The 12,224-nt window shown below is 50.4% G+C and overlaps 1 protein-coding gene across 35 annotated transcripts in view; it reads left to right on the top strand.

The window, feature by feature from the left end:
• The window catches only part of PCBP3 (poly(rC) binding protein 3), a 384,627-nt gene that overhangs the window by 305,190 nt on the left and 67,213 nt on the right, over window positions 1-12,224 (top strand). For all 35 annotated transcript variants that reach the window (XM_044000428.1, XM_044000427.1, XM_044000415.1 and 32 more), the window contains 4 exons: window positions 1,764-1,914; window positions 6,106-6,129; window positions 10,133-10,165; window positions 11,095-11,211. In XM_044000428.1, coding sequence (XP_043856363.1) covers window positions 1,846-1,914; window positions 6,106-6,129; window positions 10,133-10,165; window positions 11,095-11,211 — 243 coding nt within the window. In that variant the 5' untranslated portion in view covers window positions 1,764-1,845. The remainder of the gene's footprint in view (window positions 1-1,763; window positions 1,915-6,105; window positions 6,130-10,132; window positions 10,166-11,094; window positions 11,212-12,224) is intronic.

Below are 12,224 nucleotides of genomic sequence, written 5' to 3'. Positions count from 1 at the left end.
GGAGGCAAGCATGAGGCATCTGGGCTTCCTAGGCTGTTGGTGTGAATGAACACAGAGGGGCTGGGAGGGGCCGACGTTAAGAAACCTTTTAGCTGAAACACGAAATCCAGGAAGGAGTCAGGTGCAGATGAGGCTGGGCCAGGCTGTCAAGGGCCTTAAGGAACCTAGAGTTTGTATTCTAACTTCAGAGGGAAAAGGGAGTTATGGAAAGCTTTTGAGCAGAAGAGGGCCAGGGTCACACCTGTGCCTTAGGAAGATATCTGTGTGAATTACGGGTCAGAGAGGAGAGTCGCCCAGAGGAGGAGACGCTGAGGAGCCCCAAGTCTCTGGCAGCCACGCAGGCTGGGGGTGATGAGGGCCTGACCTAGGTGGTGGACAAGGTGGAAGTGGAAGGAGAGGGACAGATGGGAGAGATGTGGAGATGTGTGAGGCAGAGTGTGTGAGGCTGTGTGTGTGTGTGTGCCTGTGTGCACATGTGTTTGTGTACATGTGCACTGTATGCTCGTGAGCATGTATGCTGAGTATGTACGTGTGTGCACGTGGGTGTGTGTCTGCTGGACTTTGGACCATTCTGTCCAACAGATGACCAGTAGTGTCTGGTTTGTGTGTGCATGTGTGTGTGCGTGTGTGTACGTGTGTGTGCAGTGTGCTCATGAGCATGTACACTGAGTATGCATGTGTGTGCACGTGTGGGGGGGTGTCTGCTGGACTTTGGACCATTCTGTCCAACAGATGACCAGTAGTGTCTGGTTTCACTAGGACCACTTACATTTTGTAGACGATGTTGGAAGGTTTCCTCCAGGCTCATGTGTGGATGCCCTGAAGCCCCGCAGGGCCCTCAGCAAGGACAGAAGGAGTGGCCCTTCTCAAACACAGGCCACACTGGCTTCTGCCCCTGGTCAGGCTGACCTCGCTCAGGGACAAGAGAAAGGGAAGGGAAGGCCGGGCAGGGTCTCAGCCCAGAATAATGGAAGCTCTCTGAGGCCAGGGACTTTCATTTTATAGCTTGTATGCCTCAGGTCTGCCCCACTGGCCCACAGGAGGAGCTTAATAAATGCTGGTGGTGTTGAATTAAATCAAAGGAAGGTTTAAGTGTCCTTCCAATCTTAGGTACAGACAAGCTATTTCCTGGGGATTTGCTCCTAGACTGTGCCCTCCCCTTAGCTGATCACTTGGTGCATTTGGCCCCACCTTTCTTGGGTGTCAAGCCCACACCCCTTCTGTCTGATCCTCTGCCTCAGTTGAATTCCAGGCCTCTCTGTCCTCTCCCCTTCCACCATCTACCTGTTTTGTGTCATGGACCCCCTTGGCAATTTTAAATGCAGGAAACAAAATGCATAGGATTATAAAGGAAACCAGGAAAATTGAAATGAAGATGGAATGCTCTCACACCCATGTTCATGGACTCCCTGGAATCAATCCATGGCCTTCCTGGTGGTCCATGAACCTGCGGTTAAGAACCTCTGATCTCCAGCCTTTCCCTCTGGGGTCCAGCTGTGGTTGCTGGCCAGTCCTTTTGGCTGTGCCAGCTTGAGCAGTGAGATGTGACAAGACAAGGCACAGTGGAGAGGTTTGGGCACTCCTAAAAGCAAGGCAAGGTCCACAAACAATCTTGTTAGCAAACGATCACAGAGCAGACTGGTGTTGGTCATGCTGGAGCCGTGTCCAAGAGGACACGGGAGAATGGATAAAGATTCCTCAGGAGCTCTCCTGGGCCTCAGAGCTGCTTGTGTGCATTGCTTTCGCTCTCTCTCTCTCTGCAGGTAGCATCCTTTGGATCCCTTCTGTCCTTCCTTGACGGCTTCTCCACACCTTGACCCAGTGACTCCTGCACCACCACAGGAAATGGAATCCAAAGTCTCTGAGGGGGGCCTGAATGTGACCCTGACCATCCGACTGCTCATGCATGGAAAGGTAAAGGGTATGGAAAGGGACTTGGGAGCAGGGCTGACTTTCTGTTTGCTAAATACCAGTGTATCAGAAACCCAACACCAGAAAGGCACAGGGAGCCCTGGTTAGCCCCAGGGCTTTCCCCTTAGAACACATGGGAAGGCTCAGACCCTTCCACTGAGAGCATATTCATCCTTGCGGGGCAGCTAGGCAGCTCAGTGCAGAGAGCACTGGCCCAGGAGTCAGGAGGACCTAAGTTCAAATCTCACCTCAGACACTAGCTGTGTGACCCTGGACAAGTCATTTAACCCAATTGCCTTAAACATCCCAGGCCATCTCCAATCATCCTGATATATCCTGCCACTGGACCCAGATGGCTCTGGAGGAGAGAGTGAGGTTGGGGACCTTACACAGTCCTGCCTCACTTATATCCAATGCACTGCAAGTTGTGATGTCACCCCGATGTCACAGTCCTCTTCAGGGACGAAGATCAAACAACAGCTCACCCTTGCTCTCCAAACGCACTATCTCCATTCACAGGGGCGTTACAATGTCCTTACCAGGTGCAGTCTCCAAACAAGAAAAAGCATGAACCTGGCCTGCTTATGTTCAGAGAGCAGACACTCGGGGGCCTGTTTGCCTATTGGGGTGGCCATGTTGTTGGGGCTCCAGAAGACCTGACTTCACTCATCACTAGTTGCCTAGTTCCTTACCTGGTCCCGCCCTCTCTCCATCAGCACAGTGGATAGAGAAGTCCATTTGACACTTGTCTGGGGGCTTTGGCCTCATCCTTTGAAACTCCCTCCCCCCCGACTCTCATACCCTCATTCAAACTAAGTTCCTCCAATGACTGAGGTCTCTCCTGCTTCCCATCTGGCCCATTTCCCACCCACCCCCACCACCACTACCTGACCTAGATTGCCAGTCTAATAGGTAACTGGTGACTCATGTATAGTCCCCTGGTTTGGTCACTTCTGCTCCTATTCTCCTATTCTCCCAAACACTCTAGATTCCTGGGGTGTCACTGTAGCTGTGTGCTGCCAACTGCCTAATCTACTCTTTTCAACTCCTTTTCTCCTTTCCCATAGCGACTCTCCCAAACGTTTTTCCTTTTCTTTAGCCACGAATGGTAGCCCTGCCCCTCCATCCCCACTTCCCCTCTACAGAGAGATAGCTTTGCTCCGACTTAGAGAAACAAAGAACCTCAACGTTGGAAGTGAATTCAGATATTACCCTCATGGAGAATCCTGGAGCTTTCTACCTCCATTTGTCAGGCTTTCCCAACATCACCTCTCCTTCCCTTCTCTGAAACAGGGAGCCACGCTTTTCCCCAAGGCTAGTTGCCCTTCCTGTCCTTGAGCCTCCTCCCTCCTGCCTCTTCCTTTCAGTGGAGAACATAAGGACCTTGAAGGCAGGAACCACAATGAATTTGTCTTTGTGTCTTCAGCACTATGTTCAGTCCCTCATGTGGAACAGGCCGGTTGGATTCTATTCCCTCTCCTCTAGCATCTGCCCGTCTGCCTACAAACGTGGTCAGAACTCTCCTACCTTGTTTAAGCCTCCTCTTGACCTGTCAGTCCCATCTATTCCACTTCCCCTTCACTGCTATCTTCAATAGTCTGTTTCCTTCATTTCCTCACTATCCGCTCTCACGTCCATCCTCTTGGACACCTTCATTTAACAATCGCATTCACTTCCATGTCTTTAGCTGCCATATCTTTGCAGATGATTCCTGAATCTCTATGTCCAGCCCTGACCTCTCTTTCTAAGTTCCAGACCCATGTGTCTTTGTGTCTAGAGGACATTTCTGGCTAGATCATCACCATTTCTATTTCTGGCTGGATCATCACCATTCATTCACCCAGGTTCCCATATTCACCACCATGTATTATCCTTAGCTCTTCACCACCACCACCCTCACCTCTCTCCCATGTGAGAAGTTACTAGGAATCCTTGATTCAATCTACATGACATTTCTTAATCTATGTCTTCCTCTCAACCATCACCACCCACCAGCCTCCTCCATTAGCCTTCTCCCAGTTATTTCCATCACTTCTTCTTCACTCCTCCAATTTACCCTTTATAGGATTTTTGGAGTAATCATGCTAACAAATTAAGGCCATGTGACATGGTGGAAATAGCAATGACTTTGGAGTCAACGAACGCGGGTTCAAACCCCACCCCAACTACTTACTTTCTGTGTGACTTTGAGCAAGGGACTTTACTCTCTGGACCTCAATTCCCTCATCTGCAAAATGTGGAGAATTGAATTGATGTTGCGTCTAGCTCTAAATCAAGAGGCTAGGATAGTAAATTATCTGTTACTCCTTTGCTTAAAACTCCAAGAGGTATCTCCATCCCACACCACCGGCTCTGTGCTTCCCACCAATTACCCCTTTGTTTGTATTCCAGTTTCCCAGCCAATTATGCCAATAATTTTCTGCCAGGCACGTGTTACAGTGCCTGGGCTCTTCCCCAAGCTCAGAATGCCCCCCTTCTCCATCTTCGCCAGTTCAGGTCCTCCTCATCCCTTGAAGTCTGTCTTTAAAGCTTTTTTTTTTTAAAGAAACAAAACCTTCTGTGATCTCCCTAGTAGATAACAACCTTCCCTCCCAGCCCTCTCCCAGAACTTTGTTTGATAACTATGTTTTTAAAAATAACAAAAAAAAAAAAACCTGTAATGGGGCAGCTAGGTGGCTCAGTGGATAGAGCACCGACCCTGGAGTCAGGAGGACCTGAGTTCAAATCGGGCCTCAGACACTTAACACTTACTCACTTACTAGCTGTGTGACCCTGGGCAAGTCACTTAACCCCAATTGCCTCACCAAAAAAAACAAACAAACAAAGAAAAACTCTATAATGTTGTGCAGCGCAGCCGTCTTTGCTAATTCTTGACTCCACGAGGGTGAAGGTCATGTCATATCCAGACTTGGTAAATCACACAGGATGTAGCGCCATGCCCTGCGCAGAGATGACTTGTCACATTGTGCTGTATTGCCCCATATCTCATAGCCATGTTGTAAAGATCTAATTGAGAAACATCTCTAATATTTTCCCCTGAAGGGAGCCCTAGACAGATACTTTGAATAAAAGCGAAAGGAGCCCAGTGCATTGGTTTTAGGCTATGTAAAACAAGTCCCATATTCTGTGGCTGCAGAGCATAGGGATCCCCACAATATTAAAGAAAATCATGGCGCTTATCAGAATGAAGCAGGTTTCAGAAAGCGCAGTTTCCCTTAAGTGGCTGGGGTTTGCCCCAGGGCAAACATACACAGACTGTGGTTTGAACTTCTTGGACTAATGACATCAGAAAGGGGGCGTCTTGACTTGCGGTGAATTGATTTAAACGACGCAGGACTGTGAGCCTCACTTTCTTCTCCGGAGCCGTCTGGGTCCAGTGGCAAGATATATAGATTAGGACGACTGAAGATGGCCCCGATGCAACGGGAGACCTTGGGCTTTTTAAGCTAAACGTTTTTCACAGGTCTCAGTTGTCTGAGGCAACGCGATTCGGTGATTAAGGCTTGGTAAGAAAGAAGAAAGAAAAGAAAACTATAAACCAACAGAAAAACCCACTCACCGACCAATCTAAAACAAAATGGCGACAAGTCAATGCCTTTTGGTTAATATCAGTCCGACAGTGGTCCCCCGGCTCTAGCCTGGCTGAAAGGGGCCTCTCCGCTCCTTGGGTTCTTGGAATTGAGCAGCATGGGGTGGTCTCGTACTGCGCTGCAGAGCCCAGAAGTCTCTCCAAAGACACAATTCATTCTAAGGCTATGTGAACCAAGAGGAGTTATCCTTAATATGAGGGAAGAGGGATTTCTTTTTCAGCCCTGACTCCTACATTTCCCTAAAGGCTCGTGCTTATATATAGCGCATCTCCTGAACGATTCATCTGGAAAACAGTCAGCTGCTAGGCTTCTCCAGCCCGATGCTCCCCCCTGCATCCCCATGGTTTACAGCCCCCCTTAAACCATGTGCAAAGGCAACTGGGGGAGCAAAAGCTACTTAGCCAATACGCGCATTCGTTTTTTCGGGGGGAGGGGGGATGGGGTAGAGATGAACACTGCGAGAGGAAAAGAAAGCCATTCCCCTGATTTCGACTCCCAGAGGAATAGGCAGCCCGGAGCTCCTGGCTCCCTTAGCAGCCTCCATCTCTGCTCCGGCCCCAGGCGTCTGAAGCCTCTTTCTTTTTTGTCTTCTCTGTTTCTGCAGGAAGTTGGAAGCATCATTGGGAAGGTAATTATTTCAAGCAATGTCTTCCTTTATCTCTACACGTCCTGATCCGGTAATGCCTGATTATATTAATTGCGAGCACACGTTGCGTAACTGATAGTCTAAAATGGCAGCTAAAAATAGTCCTTGGTTTTGTAACAAGCCCTGTTGTATCCAAGAGCCCCAGAACCTCCTGTGGCTCCAGAATAAATTCTCTCCCCTGCCTGACTTCATTTTAGACCACATCACAACCACGCTGGTCTGTTTGCTTTGTACAAACGAGAAAAGAGGAAATTCGACAACCTCCCCGGTAATTAATGTCTGGTCACCAGTTCCCTCACGGGGAACCTAAACTGTTCACGCTTCAGTCAGAGCCATTTGGGCTTGCCTTGCTCTCAGGACAAGCTAGGGCCGATCTTTGACTGGAAAACAGTGATCTCAACCCTCAACTGAGTTCTCATCTTCTCTCAGTCATAACGGAGCTCAGAACGAGGCAGCGTTTGGTGGATACAAAGCTGGCTGAAGAGCCCAGCCCCAAGTTCAATGTCAGCCTGGCCGGGCAACTCTGGTACAGTGCTCCAGGCATCGATGCTTGACCCAGTGCTATTTTTGAAACGTTGATTTTTAATGACTCAGATAAAGGTAAAGATTTGCAGATGGAATAAAGCTGAGAGGGATATTCAACACAATGGATCACAGAATCAGGATGCAAACAAGACTCCACAGTCTGGGACACTGAGCCAAATATAATAAGATCCTAGGATGAGAGGAGGCAGCTAGGTGGTGCCGAGGATAAAGCATTGGACCTGGAGTCAGAAAGATCTGAGTTCGAATGTGGCCTCAGATACTTACTAGCTGTGTGACTCTGGACAAGTCACTTTACCTCTGTTTGCCTTAATCTACTGGAGAAGGAAATGTGGAACCACTCCAGTATCTTTGACAAGAAACAGACAGTACCGGGTCAGGAAGAGTCAGATAGGACTGAACAACAACAGGATGATAGGGTTAAGAACCTTAGAGGCTATTGAGTTCAACCTCATTTTACAATTGAGGAAACTGAGGCCCAGAGTAACTCATGTAAAGTCACTCAGGTAGTGAGTAGAAAAGCTAGGATCAGAATTCAGGTTCTCTGACCCTTAATCCGGTATTCTTTTTATTGTTCAGGATAAATGTAAAATCATATGCTTAGGTAGGTATCTCTTTAAGGACTTCACAGTACAAGTTTCCAGATAAATAACCAGGCAATTTGCCCCTCCACCCCAACAAAAACAAGACAAACAAATAAACAAAAGGATCTGGGGCTCATGGTGGCCCACTAGCTCAACATGGGAGAGCAGTGTGAAATTACAGTGAATAAGGTTAATTCATGAGACCTTAGCTTGCCTTAGAAGGGTTACAGGAGCCCACTCCAGGTGCTCAGCACAGGGAGGACTCGGGTCAGCTGCTGACACAGGGAAAGGCAGCCATTTATTCCATAAAATTACATTTTGAAGGAAGTTCAGAGTATTGGACACAAGAGGAGACTCAGGAGGGGCATGGGCTGTCTCTTGAAGGGTCGGCACAGGAAAAAGACAGAGGCTTGTTCTGCCTGATCTCATAGGGCAGAAGCAGGCAGGATTGGGGGAGGGGAACAGATTCAGGCTTGGGGTGGGGGTGAGAAAAACAAATCCTAAAAATGTCGGCTTTTGGAAAGGAGAACAAGCTGCTGCTGCTGGGAGAGGTGGTCAGCCTCCCCTCGCTAGAGGTCTGCCTGTAAGCAGGGCCAAGCCAAGCCAGAAGGAAGACAGCCCCTGCCCCTGGAGACCTCCGGTTCAAACTGGGAAAGGCAGGCAGCTTGAAAGCCTGGGGGAGGGGAGGGGAGGCACGAAGAAGTCTAGAGCGTGGCGGGGGGGGGGGGGGGGGGGAGTAGGGGGGGAGGCCAGAGAGGAATGGAGGCTAGGCCACAGTCGCACTGGGCAGCCTCCTTAAAGCGGAAGCCCTGGGGTCGCCCAGCATTCAGAGGAAGGGGCCGCAGGGGTGGCTGATCTTCCAAGGAAAATGGGACCGCCTGGGTGTCAGTGGCAGAGGGGATTCTGGGTCAGGGCTGGAAGGGTTCAAGGGTCTTCAGAGTCCCTGCTCAGCTCTGAGCCTGGCTCAGAACACAAGGCCGCAGGCGTCCAGTTCAGAGCATGGGCGTCTTGCCTGGCCGTTTCAGAGGACGAGCATCCTTGCCTCCGCAGAGCTCGGGGGGTGGGATGCAGATGGCAAGGGCAGCGAGGAGGGGCAGCCACCCTCCCCTCCCCCTCCGGCCCAGGGCCCTTCCTCCTCTAATTGAGTGTGACCAGTGAGCCCAGGATGCTAGTCTGCCTCCTACAGCAGCACATCCCACTGGTCAGTTTTGCTGAACATTTTCTCCTCTTTTCATTGTCTTTTATTATAGGAGCCAGCTCTTGGGGAGGTATCAATTAGGGTATGAAGGTAGAGTCAAAAAGAGAAAGATTAATTGTAATTAAAAGATCAACCCACCCCAGCCACCCAGCCCTGCCCTCCTTGTGTTTTCTGGCCAGGAGTTCTTGGGCCTGCAAAAGCAAGGGGGGGGGGCATCAGCCGGTGCCCCTCCCTTATGAGATGGAGATAGTTCGGCCAGACTGGCTGGCAGTGAATCAAATTTCGCCTTCCATTACTGAATCAGAGCCAGGGTCCCATGATGGGGCTTGGCAGTGGAGAAGTTGTTGTCAGCTCTCAGCAAGATGTGAGTTGAGGGTATCAGGCTGGCTCCCCTTACTTATAGACAAGATCTTGGAGGCGCAGAGATAGAATCAAGTGACTTTCCCAGGGTCACTTGCCCAGAAAACTAGCTTTGAGGCTGGATTCTTCGTGCCTCCAACAGCGGTGCTCTACCCACTGCACCACCCAATCTTTCCAAAGCTCCGGGGTGCCCAGAACTGCCTGCTCTGGCCTAGCCCTCAGGCAGCCCCACGTCAGCCATCTGCCTCAGCCCCTCACTTCCCTGCTGGGTGACTGGCCTGACGATCTGATCAATTAATCCGAGCGAAGGTGTTAATGTCAATGGGATAACAACGGACGGATGCCCAGATTCTGGAGCTGTGGCATAGGGCTTGACTCTCAGCGTGGCAGATGGTGCTCGATACATGCCTCTTTCATGCAGAAAAAGTCATTGGAAAACACAGGCACACATTTCTCCAAATCTGACAATCAATCGATCCCAAGAATTAATTTAGCCCCTGCTCTGTAGCAGTCACTGTGCTAAAGAGCACGAGGGAACAGTGCCTGCCCCCAGGGAGCTTGCACTCCATGGGGAATACCACTTGTATAGCCATAGACAGCATACACGAAAAACTCACGGCCAGCCTTCAGGGACCTTGCAGCTCCAAACAAATGGAGCGAATCTATTCCTAAATTTTGTTTGCGGTTTGCAGCCCTGATTGCCAGCCCTTCCCTGAGCATGCCAGAGGAAAGACGGGAAGGGCTCCCACCTTCAGGGTTTGGGGTGCATAATGCGCAGAAGACTCAGTCAGCCCAGGGAAGGGGGCAGATGTGGGGGTGCATGTCACTAAGGAGGGAAGGCTATAAGGAAAGCGCTTGGAGGGGGCTGGGGCAGCCTGGTTTGAACTTGACTCTTCCTTCCCACCGGGGTTACTGTGGACAAGTCACTTAAGTCCTTACAGCCTGTTTCCTCATCTGCAAAATGGGAGCAGTGGACTTTACTGCTCTTCTAGCTTTAGAGCCATAAGCCCCTGTAAGATTTGCACTCTGGGATGTTGAACCTGGGGATGTCCCCCAGTACCCAAGCTCTCGGGGACGTGCCTGTGGGGCACCTAGGCCATGCCTGGCTCTCCTCCAATCACAGGAGCGGAGCAAAGCCACTGCCTGGTGCAGTCCACCCTGCTCCACTGGCCAGCGGGGGCCCTGGGGCATTCTCCCAGCCTGGTAGTCCGCCACCTCCACTACCAGGCATATTAGAACAGTCCAGCAGGCCGAAGCATAAATGTCATCGTTTTCTTCTGTTTTCTAACTCTCATTTCAGAAAGGAGAAACGGTGAAAAAGATGCGTGAGGAGGTAAGTTGAGTCAATCCACTTCAGTTTTTAAGTGATCTTAGAGGTTACTAATGAGGGTAGCCTTCCGGGGTGTCCCGGGACAGCATACGTGGTCCTTCATCAGCTGTGTGGGGGAGGGCCACAGACCCTGCCCTATCGATAGGAAAGAAGGGAGGAGGACACAAGGAAGAGTTTCCTCATACCCCTGGAGGCTCAGAGTATCCAGAGAGAGCTAGGATTGGCCACTTCACACACACACACACACACACACACACACACACACACACATTCACATACTCACTGATATGCACACATTCACACATATACACACATACACACATACACACACATTCTCCCACTCATACACATTCAGTCACATACATATACACACACAGAGATGTGCACATCCACACAGACATACGCACTGATGTGCACACACGCATATGCACACACCCACACATACACATATACTCACACACATAAACACATGCACATACTCACACATGTACCAGCAGACATACACAATGCACCCACCCACATATACATTTACACAGATACTCTCACACATACATCCAGTCACGAGCACACACACGCACACACCCTTTGCACAGTACAATTAAATAAGCTACTCTAAACGGCTCACCCACAGCTTAGTGCCCAGCATGGCTGCTCTTTCTTCTAAATCTCAGGGGTGGGATCCCATTTCTGCAGGGTGGAAGCTTTCTACATGCAAGCCGGATTGGGCAGAACCTTCCCCTTGTTTGCTATGAAAGGGAATTGGTAGCAAGCGAGTCCCCTGCCCTTGTGAACACTGCCAGGCAAGCCCTGAACGAATATTTTTTCATTCATTTTCACAAGCAACCCCAGACCAAGTTTTGGGAGCGAATGACCTGATTCCTAAATAAGCTCTTGAATGGGACCCCTGGGGTTTGCTTAATTTCCTCTCCTAGAGCGGTGCGAGAATCAACATCTCTGAAGGAAATTGCCCGGAAAGAATTGTGACCATTACTGGTCCCACCGATGCCATCTTCAAGGCTTTCGCCATGATCGCCTACAAGTTTGAGGAGGTAAGAACATTCTCCTCCCCCTCCCCATGAACAGAACGAGTGCAGGCTTCTCAGGCTGTTCATGGAAGGACACAGGCAGACCCTGGGGTTCTGGCTGGCGAATCCCCTCATGACACCCAGCTTGCTTGCCAGTGTAGAAAGAGTAGGGGATTCAGGCTTGTGTTCGTTTTTAAAGCCCCGTTAATGCCTTTTGTTTCTATGCCAACCCCCTGTCCCCCCCACCACTGAGCTCTTCATAATACTAAACAAAGCCAGCCAATAGAGAACCTGCTCCCAACAGCGCCAGAGATCTTGCCGGACCACTGTCTGCCAGCTTGGCACCAAGAGGGTGAGGCTGTGCCTCCTTGGTTGTTCTCTGGGTCCCTTTCTGGCTCACCTGGTTCTCCACCCTTCCCTCGATGGCATCACTCAAGATTCTGCTCCTGTCCCTCTGGAGCCAGCATAGGTGTTGTTTCTCACCGAGCAAGAGCATGCCCCAAGGTCAGCCGGGACACTTGGTTCTGCTCTTCGATCCAGACCCACCCACTTTGCTTCCACTTTTTTGTCACTCCCAAAGTGCCACGGTGAATGTTTGGTGGCACTGGTGGGTGACACTGCTCACTGTGCTCCGGGGCCACAGCCAAGGGGATGCAGCTGGGACCAGAGCAGGGCTTTCTCTGTTATGACCTAGATGTGCTAACACGTCCCCAAGGGAAAGCCAGGATCCCATCCAACAGGAGTCATTCAGACTTCCTGTGGAGTTGTCCCCTCATGAAGCCTTTTCGTGGTGGGCTGTTTTTCAAGAAATGCAATTCTCCCATTATCGAAGCTATGTCTCACATAAAGGGCATCTCACTTTCAAGCTGACTAGAGAAGAACCCTCAGGAGTAATGCGCATAGCCCTGGCTTGAGGAGGGGAGTGCCGAGCTGATGTGGAGGCGAGGAGAGAAGAGTGGGCTTCGGCCAGAGGCCCTAGGTTCAAATCCCAGTTCTGCCACTAATAACTTGTGTGACCTTAAGGTTCTCCTCCCTGA

The sequence above is a fragment of the Dromiciops gliroides genome, chromosome 4 (assembly GCF_019393635.1).
Source record: "Dromiciops gliroides isolate mDroGli1 chromosome 4, mDroGli1.pri, whole genome shotgun sequence".
Lineage (NCBI taxonomy): Eukaryota > Metazoa > Chordata > Mammalia > Microbiotheria > Microbiotheriidae > Dromiciops > Dromiciops gliroides.
This window is presented reverse-complemented; position numbering and strand designations above follow the sequence as displayed.